This window comes from Nicotiana tomentosiformis, chromosome 12, assembly GCF_000390325.3.
Source record: "Nicotiana tomentosiformis chromosome 12, ASM39032v3, whole genome shotgun sequence".
NCBI classification, from domain to species: Eukaryota; Viridiplantae; Streptophyta; class Magnoliopsida; order Solanales; family Solanaceae; genus Nicotiana; species Nicotiana tomentosiformis.
Genome location: NC_090823.1, coordinates 24,742,724 through 24,754,488, shown reverse-complemented (window position 1 = coordinate 24,754,488; position 11,765 = coordinate 24,742,724). Strand labels below are relative to the sequence as shown.

The 11,765-nt window shown below is 38.4% G+C and overlaps 2 protein-coding genes across 2 annotated transcripts; both read left to right on the top strand.

Annotated features, from left to right (window-relative positions):
• The first annotated feature begins 434 nt into the window (after positions 1-434).
• Positions 435-3,869, top strand: LOC104114892 ((S)-N-methylcoclaurine 3'-hydroxylase isozyme 1-like). Its single transcript, XM_009625436.3, has 2 exons — positions 435-1,389; positions 3,120-3,869. The coding sequence occupies exons 1-2, from the start codon at positions 778-780 to the stop codon at positions 3,717-3,719; spliced, it is 1,212 nt and encodes a 403-aa protein (XP_009623731.1). The 5' UTR covers positions 435-777; the 3' UTR covers positions 3,720-3,869.
• Positions 3,870-10,941: 7,072 nt separating this feature from the next.
• Positions 10,942-11,493, top strand: LOC138902367 (uncharacterized). Its single transcript, XM_070190225.1, has one exon. It carries the CDS (start codon positions 10,942-10,944, stop codon positions 11,491-11,493), a length of 552 nt encoding a protein of 183 aa, XP_070046326.1.
• Positions 11,494-11,765: the final 272 nt, after the last annotated feature.

Below are 11,765 nucleotides of genomic sequence, written 5' to 3'. Positions count from 1 at the left end.
GGGGACGCGTGAGGCGCGTTGATGTCGGGCACGGATTTTTCGTCAATATGTGGCTATTGATATTAACCATCACCGTTGAGCTATAAGAAGTAACAATATTTTATTAGTATGTATAATCCCTTTATCATGATAATGATTGAATCTACATAGAAAAGATGGTGTGTGAACCTAAATCCATTCCTAACGAAAGTCTAAAGATTAACATTCATCTTCTTTTTTTTTCCTTCATTTTTTTTTTTTTTTTTTTTTTGTAATTTTTATTTAAGAATTCACACACTTTTGTGAATAATATCTATATAATTTTTATAAATTTACATTTACTGATATGAGATGTACTCTGAAACTAGTTTCATGAAATATATTATGTTATTGTTGTTGCTCCTTTGGTGAAACCACGTCGTCATCGAAATATTAAAACCTGGCATGGACTCGTGACTCCTATGTCTGGAACTGCTTTCCTCAAAATCTGTCAGAAACTTTTCATACGAAAAAATCCATGGACTTCTCATCTTTCAATCTATCCTCTTTACTCATCTTTTTCATCCCACCTTATACTCAATCAAATCAACTCTACATTCTTGAAAATCCACAATATTCCACCAGCACCATTCCAATGGCCATTAATAGAAAACATACCAAATTTCATAGGGAAAAATCCCCATATCATAGTCACAAAAATATCCCAAAATCTTGGCCCTTTAATGTCTTTAAAATTATGAAACCAAATTGTAATCATAGGATCTTCACCACAATCAGCAATTGAAATTCTTAAAACTCATGATAAAGAACTCTCAGCACGTTATGCACCAAAAGCTACACCAAATTAAAGAATCTGACCTGAAAAAATATTCACTTCTTTGGTCTACTGAATGTAACACTCACTGGAAATCAATTAGAGTTTTGTGGAGGACTGAGCTCTTTTCTTATAAAGCTATGGAATTATTTGCTGACAAAAGGGAAAAAGGGGTTCTTGATATGGTTTATTTCTTGGGTTTTAAACAAGGTACAGTTGTGAAAATTGGAGAAGTTGTGTTTAGTACTGTTTTTAATGTATTGGGAAATATTTGTTTTTCAAAGGATATGATTAGGTTGGAGGATGAGAAAGTTGGTATTAAAATGAAAGAGAATATTTGGAGGTTTATGGAGTATAGTACAACTCCAATTTTAGCTGATTTATTTTCAATTTTTAATGGGGTTGATATTCAAGGTCAAAAGAAGAAAAAGGCAAAGGAGTGTCTTGATAATTTGTTTAAGGTTTGGGAAGGTATAGTAAAAGAGAGAAGAGAAGAAGAGAGTTTAAGTGGATCTGATGTCAAGAAACAAGGGGACTTCTTGGACTTAATGCTTGCTAATGGATTTTCTGATGATCAAATCAATTACATGCTCCTGGTATGTAAATATGCTTTTAATTTGTTCTCTCACTTCCAATTTTTGTTAGGTCTAGCGTAATTAGCCTCTCTATTTTTATCAAGTTAGGGGTGGGTAAGTACTACGTACATACTATCTTCCCCAGACACCACATATAAAATTTTACTGAGTTTATCGTTGGAAACAACCTCTCTACTTTCTCTAAGGGTAAGGATTGCATACATACCATTTTTTGTTGGAAACAGTCTCTCTACTTTCTCAAGGTAGAGGTAACGACTGCTTACATACTATCCTCCTCGGACGAGGACCTAACATATGAGATTTTACTAGGTTTATTCTTATTTGTTTGTTCTCACTTTTGAAAAACCATTAATTTGCACATTAATTATGTACGGATGTTTATAGTTATTAGCAGGCAGTTAATCTATTTTTAGGTTATCATATCATGTTTAATTTACTATGAAAAGCTACATATTATTCTAGATCAACTTAACCTAATAGTATAACAATTTATATTGATTCAACTCATTATGTATATCACTGGAAACTTAATAATGAAACAAAATGTAGGTTTTTCTACTCAAAGGTAGTTGACTATCAAGCAGGGATAGAGCTAGTCTTTCGTTTACGGGTTCTACATAATAGTATTTTTGGCCCAACCCAGACCCAATATTTGTGTTAAAAAATATACTTGCATAAATAATTTCTCCGGAACATAGCAAGTTGCATTTTTTAGAATCTATAACCCATAAACTTAGCTAGCGTTTAGCCATAGATAAATGTACTATTGCATTCTTCCCAATAGTACATTTATCAATAACATTCATTATATTATCACAAATCATAGTCCTGAATATAAATAAATTTGGTACAAAATTATCATTTTTATAATGAACTATATAATATACAATCAGATGACCGAGAAGACGAAGCAGCATTGTTACAAAATAATAAATGGTGGGCTCTTTTATAAAATACAAAAGTTTGGGACAATTTTAAAAAATGTAATAGTGATATTTTGGGCCAAAACCAGCTCTTGAGCTGGTTTGGGATTTGGGATTTGGGTTTTGGATTTTGGGAATTTGCCAAAATGTAGATAAAATCTATTGACAAACATGTATTTGCCAAAAAAACCCTAAATATATTTTGACAAAATTTATGACCAAATGGTCCTTGATATTCTGGCTTCGTCTCTGCTATCAAGTGTCAAAATAGTATGCTCAGGCCGTAGCAATTAGTCCTTTTGAAGTTTTAAGGACATTATTTAGTCTGCAAGCCTTGTATGATAATCAAATATGTATCCACCTTTATTCTACTCGCAAATTTAGACCGAAGGACCTTATAGAAATTGTGGGAGGACGAAATAGTTTAACTTTTTTCCACCAGACAATTTATAGAGCTTTTTAGACGTAAATAGACCATTATGTTAAGTTGAGTTAGAATATTAGTAGACTTAAAATTTTTCATATCAAACCAATATGGTAACCTGAAAAATAGAGTAATAAACTGCTATAGTCGATTAAGCTACACCGACTTTTTTTTACGCTACGTGTATATTGGCTATCGTACCAATATATTAAGGCATGTATAGCTGTGCAATAGAACTGCAAATTGATGAAAAACAACTTAAAAGAATTGCATTTGTTCTATTCGCTAGTTGTATTCATCAAATAAGAAGATCAGATTGTCTTAAACTTAAGTTTAAAATTCAGCTACTTGTTTGACATAGTTGACTACTATATGTTTTATAGGAAATATTTCCAGCAGGAACAGGGACTTTGACATCTACAATTGAGTGGGCAATGGCTGAGCTACTGAGGAACAAAGAAGTGATGAAAGTACTCTATTCTGAGCTTCAAAATGAGATAAACTCAAACCCCATTAAAGAATCAACAATCTTTCAACCTCCTTATCTAAATGCTTGCATTAAAGAAGTCTTAGGGCTGCATCCACCTATAGCATTTCTACCTCACTATGCAAGTGAAACATGCCAAGTTATGAACTACACAATTCCAAAGAATTCTTTAGTTTTTGTGAATCTTTGGGCAATTGGATATGACCCAAAACTTTGGGAGGATCCATTCTCATTCAAGCCAGAGAGGTTTTTAAACTCAAATCTTGATTTTAAAGGCCAAGACTTTGAGTTCTTGCCATTTGGTGCTGGTAGAAGAATGTGCCCTGGCTTGCCATTTGCTACAAAACAAGTGCATTTGATTTTGGCTTCTTTGGTTTATCACTTTGAATGGTCTCTTCCAAATGATGGTGATCCTTTGATTCTTGACATGAATGAAACATATGCTGTACCATTGCAAAGAGAAAAGCCTCTGATACTTGTTCCTACTAGGAAGTGATGACTAGTTTCTGCTGTTAATTATTTCTTTTCCATGTTTGTACAGTGCACAATAAACAGATGCTTGTTTGCCAAGAGTATCTGTTTTGATTTAACGGAACTTGCAAGAACACATATACCTATTTATGAAAATTTGGAATCTATAACAAAATTTGGCAGGATTTAATTTTTCAGAGAACAAGTGGAACAAAAGAACATGTTTGTCAGTTAGAGGTAAGTGACTTCTCATGTGCCTATCCAACTCAATCACTCTCTCCTCCTCCTCTTTTTTGTATTTCTTTTAAAGTATTTTTTAGTATAATCATTTGGTATTCAATATTACTTGGCTCGACTAATCCAAATTTATGCTAGAATCACTACTTGAAGACGTAGCGTTCTTTATCATGAATTTTTCAATTTTTAGGATTCAAACTCAAAACATTTAGTTAAGCATTTAGAGACATCATTCATCTCTTCTCACACACTCCTTGGTGTTTCTTCTTTAAGTATATTGTTATAGTTTTAATTTGAGAAAGAACATATTGGAAGATTGTTCAGGGCCTTTTTAATTGTAGCTTTCATTACAAATGACAAGTCAATCCCTCTTTGATTAGAGTATATTTAAAGCATGGCGATAATGCGACCACATATAGGTTTATTCTTTCCCCTTAACCTCTCATGCAATCGGTCACGGGCCAACTCCTCCAAAGTATCAGCGGCACACAAATAGCCCGTGCGGCGCCATAGTCTCACCAGACTACAAGCCAGACTTCTCTTATCCTAGGTTTGTTGCCACGACCTTGTGTCTATGCTGAAGCTTGCTTCAGAGGCTTAGTGTCTTCTGTGCTAGCCGTTTGATGCCAAGACTTAAGCCTTGTCTTGCTAACAAATTCTTGTGGCGTATTTTGTATGTTGCATCTTATCCTCGCACACACCCGAGGTTGGCTTCGGACATGACAGTCCCTCGCCTTGCGCTGGATGGCTCTCTCACATGCACAGTCTAATCCTCAAGCTTGATACTTGCCTTGTGCCTGTGTACGTGGCTTGTGCTTCACCCAAGTAGGGAAACCTTAATTTTTGGCCTTTTTGTTGTGCGTCTTTCTTAATATGCCTATAGTTATGGCATTACCAAGCATAGCCCTTGCGACATACTCACTTCCTGCACAGTGCAGTGTCGTCCCACGACTGCATGTCTAGGCCAACAGATGCTTGCTTTTAAGGCTGAACCGAAGCCAAGCTCACAAGTCAATACACGAGGCTCTCAAGAGTGGTTCCTCGAATACTCAATTGGCACGGAGGTCTTTATCTTTCCCAAAGATAGCTCATAAGGCTTAATGGTTTCATATGCCAAGCCTCCGGCACTTGTTGTGCGCCCAACGCTAGCCTTGGGCGTGGCATCATCCATAGAGTTACCTAACTCGTATGGATACCTTAGACACTACTTAGAGATGCCAAGGCAGGCCCTTGAGGTCCCCCTCAAGGTTGCTCACTTGGTGCGGTTTGATGACAGCACGCACGAAGGAGGCTAGCTGAGCTTTCAATACCTATGACCCTTTATATATGCTTTAAAAGAAAAGGCCCAAATGCCCCACACCTTTCCCTTTACGCCGACCTCCAAAAAGGTGTCGTCTGTTCCTAGTGATCCGTCTTGACTTCCTTCACACCTTCATGAATTTTCATCCAATTCCAACACCTGTGGAAAGAGATATGGCCTTTGGAACCTTTATCTAGTTACGACAATGTCACTGCTTCTTGGCTAAGTCAAGCCCATAGGTAAACGATCTTCGAATGACGCCAAACGTGGTAAGCATATACAAGGATATACTAGGAATAAGGCCTCCGGCTGAAATCCCTAGATTTCAGTCATATCTCAGAAACGCATTGTATTGACACTCAGATTCACATGCGATCGTCGCCCATAGGCTAGACCCTTGGGCTCCTCCCAAATCCTTTCTAAACTCCTTTGGCACTCTTAGGATATGCAATACACATCTTTACATGGTCGTTGCCTCCTACATAGTCCCTTTTCCTGATGCTCCTTCTTGAAGCCCATCGTCTGCATGTGTCGCCTGCATGGCTGACAATCATGCAGCCTGCTCGTGGCGCGCAACGTTACGGGCGCCATGAGTCAACAGACGCAGCCCGTAACAAGTATCATGACCTCTTTACCGTGATTGGTCGTTTCATTCCTGAGCACTTTTCTCTCAATTCATATTTCTTATTGAGATCACCCTCAGTTTATACACAATCTATGATGTAACTCAATCATTATTGTATATTAATTAGAGGTTGTTGTAGGAACTTATAAATTTTAAATTCTTTTTCTACTACGATCTCGCTATTCTCAAAGTAGAAATCGCAAAAGTTCTCTTTCTCGTCTAGTTGAAAGTCTGCTCCCGCGATTCCATTATTTTGCCGCAGTGAGCGCCAACAGCTTTCGCTTATTCTTGTCTTCAATAAACTATTAAGTTCTATGAAAATAACTAAGATCGTGTTGGCTCAAATTTAAAGCTTACAATTATGTTCAAGATTGAGTTATTACAATCATTGGCGAATTGAAGCTAGGGTGGCGGAAGGCGTTCATCCGAATTTTCTTCGCCGGAAAATTACATTATATATAAAAGGTCAAATATAGAGAGAGAGAGGTAGAAGTTGAATCCTCTTGGCTTTTTCGTGTATTTGTTTCTTTGTATTTTGAATCCCCTGGTAAAAATCATGGCTCTGCTACTAATTACAATCAATTTAATTAAGTCCCAACCTCTAATTCAATATCTTAGCTTGTAGATAGTCATTATGATTTTTTAATAATCCGTGATTAAAATAGCTTAGCAACGGGAATATGTTGTTTAGCAACGGAGTTCATCCAATGCTAATTCCTGTTTGTCTTTTTTGTTTTTTTAGTTAGAGAATGCATCATTTTGATTGATACTAACTTCAGAAAAAGATATACTAAGACAATAATATTAAATATAAAGTATGAGAATTTGGAAAGAAAGAAACTTCAAATTGGATATTATTTGATTTGTTATTTATGCGGTTACATCAAATCAAATATCCAGCTCCATTCCATATATAACCTTATTCCAGAAGCAAAACACAGTAAACTTAACTCGACAATCAGAGCAAGCAAGATTCAGCTGAACTGATTAAGGTGTTTTAGCTGGTTTGCTTTGTGTGAGGAAAACTTGTCAACAGAGGGATAAAAATTGGTGGCTTTCTTGGAAGGTAAAGGAATGTTATGAACTCCTCCCTTTGAAAGGGCAACAAAAAAACACCGGGGGACGACAACAAGGGCCTGGGGTTAGTGCTTTTACTGTTGTTGTCCCTACAAGCAACAAAATGAAAAGGCTCATAATACTACTAATTTCTTTTGCCATAGAGTTTATGAAATAAATGACTTTTAATTTACTTTCTATAGTTTTTTGAGTTGTGTGAGAAATGTAGGATTCTGTATTGCAATATATAGAGAAAGAATCCTCCTTGGTGAAAGTGACATTTCCTTTGTTCATTTGTGTTTTTTTTTGTGTTTTTTTTAATTTAATGATGGTGCTATTCGCATCAGCTTGAACGCAACACGACTATTCCATTGAGTATCTGCTACTCCCGCTTGTGCACATATGCCGAATAACTCTATTCACTACAGTCTAGGCAGATGAAAAAAATTACCTAGTATTTTTTATTTTCGCTAGAATTTAAACTTGAAATAAGATGATTTTTCAACCACTTCATTGTCCATTAGGCTAGACCCTCGATTCTTTCGTTTTCGAGAGATACTTTCTTGAGCTTTTGGATTTTGATTTACCTCGATTGTATCTTCAATACCAAACCAAAGAAATTAAAAAAAAAATTGGAGATTCTTAGAAGAAGATGTTAACATCGGAGATTATGATATCAATGTCGATCATTGTCAATAGAAAATTATCATTTTGACCATTGTTCCCGATGATGAATTTTGATGTTATTCGATGCGACAATTGATTTTATATAAATGTATATTATTAAGCTCGATACCGTGGATCGGTTTACTAATTCTTTTATCGGTCATTTTTCCTCTATGTTTGAAAAATAGAAAGCAAAAATATTAAGAAAACAGTTTGCATTTAAATTTGTTTATCCGAAAAACGGATATAGTTAAATTTGTACGTAGTTCTAAGGGTATGTGATATAACCTGATACAAATTATAATAATAAATAGAAATATCGAATATTAACTGCAAAGAATGAAAGATAAGCAAAGTTGAAAAGAGGATGATTTATGGATTAAGCAAGATGAATCAATCTATGAAGCTAAAAAATGATGATTCCTCAATATGGGAGTGTATGATATCTGAGTTGTAATGTATGCCAAACTTAATCCTTTACAGAAATATAGTCATCCTTTTTATAGTGGGGGAATCCTACTTTAGATATAATAAAAAATACATAGTGGGGAACCCATGATAAATCAGTTTTTCTCTAATTCCTGTCGAGATTCTCTCCCTTAGTGCGGCTGTAACAGCTCTTGTTTATGAGCTCGATCTTGATCGAACTCGGTATTGGTCGGTTTCCAGTTTTAGAGCTCGATGCGGGTTTGAGATCGATGTTGACTCAGGGCCCAGTATTAGGCCGGTATTGGTTGGCCTTTGGCCCTTAAGCTCGATTCCACCGCTTCTCATCATAGTTCGATAGTGCCTTCCCTGAAACTCGAAGCTCGTTAGTGCCTTCTTCCTGTCCCTGAAACTCGAAGCTCTTTAGTGCCTTCTTCGGATCCCATCTCGATATTATGAAGACTTTCTTCGGTCCATTATGTTCCCATCTCGATCAGTCGTACGGAGGCCGAAATCAATTTCAACCGTATACAGATAGTCCCCTCGTTTCTTGGAAAGGATGTGGCGATAAACGAAATGATTTTCCAACGGCTCGATTGGATCATCGAGCCCGACCATGACGTACGTGATAGGTCCCGTCGGTTCAGTTTACCAAGGCATTTAATGCATGTCAGACGGTGGTCGACCACCGCTGATATTGAACCGTCATTGCTCAATCTATAAATAGCCCCTCCTTTTACCATTTATCACTTTTACATCTTCAATCTTCAATCTACAAATTTTCCAAGTTCTTTCTCGCATCTTCTGAGTTCATCTGTAAATTTGTGATTTTTCTGCAAATATCTTTCTTTTGTGATTTTTACTGAAAGATCTTTCTTCAAAATGCCACATCTTTGTCATCTCCTTCTATTTTCTGTCTATAAATCAAAAATGGCAAAAATATCTAAAACCGTTCCTCAAAAAGAAAAAGCTTCTTCTTCACGGCCTACCGTCGACAAAACACCAGTGGAGCCACGGCCTGAGGAGTATGTTCCCGGGGCGTATGTTCTTACCTCCGATTTTAAGGTCGATAAAGGCTCGTCGGTTTTCGGTCGATGCGATCCAATATTGAGGTATATGTGCTTGATAACCAAGGGGCATATCGAGCAGCTGAGGAAAGACTATAACTGGGAGAAACTAGAAATAATAATCCCAGCTCCCGATGAAGATATCACCACTTATGTGAAAGGGTTTTTAAGTGTGTATACTTACCCTTTCACACTGGACCCCCTCGACCTTGTCGTCATCGATATTTGCCGTCAATACCGGATAACCCTAGGCTAAATCCATCCTTCATTTTGGCGGATCATTATTCTAATCCGTTTCTTTGTGAACAAGATCGAGGGGATGCCTTTCACCCTCGACCACCTCATTCGATTGTACAGCCCCCGTCTCTTTCGAGGCGGGCTAATAAAACTCCAGCGCCGGGCCACCAAGGTTCTGTTCGCAATTATAGACGAGGACAAGGATCGAGGTTGGATGGGTAGGTTCGTTCGAGTGAAGACTTTGGACCTAATACCGGCTGAGAAGATGCCATTTCCCGAGGAGTGGAACATGAAGCGTAAGTGTAACTCTGTTGTTTTCTCCTATTGTTTTGTTTCTTTGTCTCTTTCTCACTGATATCTCTTTTTGTGATGCAGCAGTTCCTTGGATGCCCGATGCAGTTCCTGACCTTAAGAACTGGGTATGGGATCTGTCTTCGACATCTACATACGCCAAGCGCTCATGGCGTGATTTGTCAAAGGGCCGTTGGGAGGCCAAAATTCATGGTAAGCCTTTTTTCTCGTATTTTTGATAGTTCGAACGAAGTGTTTTCCGTATACTTAATCAATTTTCTTGAGTGTAGGCCTGAGCAAAGATGCGGTTTTGAGGTCCCCATCCGACGAGGAAGAGGCTTCGATCTTTGTTCCAAAATTGGTGAAGGATAATAAGAGAAAAAGTGCCTCTGCTTCCGAAAATCCAAAACCGAAGACGAGGATGGCTCGTAAGCCGAGGAAGGATATCATCCCTTTGACCGAAGAATAAGTTCGGCGTCTAAGGGATGAAGATGAGGAAGAAGAAAACGATAGGTCCGTACTGGTGGCCCGAGTGAAGAAAACCATTGATGCCTCAAATGCAGCTGGATCGATGGTGGTTCGTATGTCTCTGCCTCGAACTAAGGTGGTATTGGAGAAGGATTCGGGCAAAGTCCCTGAATTGTTAGAGATCGAAGATGCTTCCCACTGATGTCAAAAAACGGTGGGTATATCTGGAGGGGTCGGTCATGAAGCTCTCTAAACTGAGGAGAACGCCCCAAGCGAGTCGCTTGGGGCAATAGTGATCGAAGACTCGCCCACTCTCCCTGCTTTTTTCGAAAGGGAGATTAGGGAAGCCAAGCTTTGGGGGCCCTCGAGATAAACCGGTCTCATGAAGGGGAGGACCCCTTCTGTGATTTGTTTACTGGTGTCAAGGATGTTGCTGGCCCTAGTGATGTGTCGGGCCTTTTCTGTGAAGTGCAACAAGCTCTAAATCGAGTAAACTCTAACTCCCTTTGTTGATATCACTTTTATGTTTGCTATCTTTCTCTAACTTTTTTTCTTCTTTATTATGTAGGCCGCAACAGTTCATTGAGAAGCATATTCTCGGTCTCGAGCTGAGTTGCGTCGGTACGAGGTCGACCTCGAACGGGTCACGTAGGAGAGGAATTCCCTTAGACTCCTCTTCGGGAAAAAAGAAGAATAAATCAAGGACCTCCGAGCTAAATTGGCCAAGGCTCAACAAGACCAGACCGACCTGACTGAGTAGGTAATGGTAATCTTAAAAATCCATGGGCTCGATTCTAGAACGGTGGCTAATATTTAGATCTCACAGCTACAACAGAAGCTTGAGGTAATTGGGAAGCTTCGTGAGGAGGTCGATATGATAAGGGCGGAGACCTTAGGATGGAAAGATGGCATGGACCGTCTTGCCACAGAAAAAAAAACTGCTCGAGCCCAATTATCATCGGTCGAAAACCAACTTCAAAGCATAAAGGAGAAGAACTCGGTTCAAGCAAGAAAAATAGAGGAGCTCGAGGCTCGGTTGGCCTCCGAACTTGCCAAGGCCAAATCAGACGCCGAAAGAGCAAAGGCCAATGCGGATGCATTTGTGGCCGTCTATCAGGCCGATGCTAAAGTTGCTCAGGTACAAGGAAGAGAGGCAGCCGAGACCGCTAACACTCGAGCACATTGGGTTGCTGAACATTCTATATGCCGATCTCGGAGGGAGACCCTAGAAGAGATCCATGCTCGAGGTTTCGATCTCACCGAAGAGATAAAAAGGGCTAAAGAGATTGAAGCAGATGCTGAAGCCTTGGCTTCCGATGATGATGATGATGATGATGATGGTGATTATGGGAGAAAGAGTGGGTCCGAGAGCGGGGAGGAGCCCAATGGAGAAGAGACCGCCCCCGGAGATAACCAAGAAACTTAACCCTTAGTTTCCATTTTGGTCTTTTATGCGTAGGGTCCTGTTCGGACGTTGTAAACATTCTTGTATATATATATATATATATATATATATATATAAAGATCTTTTCTTTTCTCTACTCGCCTTTGTATTATTCTCTGCCTTGTGAAGATTTTGTTTCATTCATGCCTTATGCAAAGTTTTTCATAAGTTCGAGGCTTTAGGCAATTTGATCGAAGTCGGACCTTGTAGTCTTTATAATCGAGTGAGCATTTGCTCAACTTGAATTAAAAATA

Excerpts from the sequence above, each read along its gene's own strand:
- LOC138902367 (XM_070190225.1), top strand. The coding sequence starts at position 10,942 with ATGATAAGGGCGGAGACCTTAGGATGGAAAGATGGCATGGACCGTCTT.
- LOC104114892 (XM_009625436.3), top strand. The coding sequence starts at position 778 with ATGATAAAGAACTCTCAGCACGTTATGCACCAAAAGCTACACCAAATT. Across the intron at positions 1,390-3,119 it reads AAATCAATTACATGCTCCTG|GAAATATTTCCAGCAGGAAC; the intron begins GTATGTAAATAT and ends TATGTTTTATAG.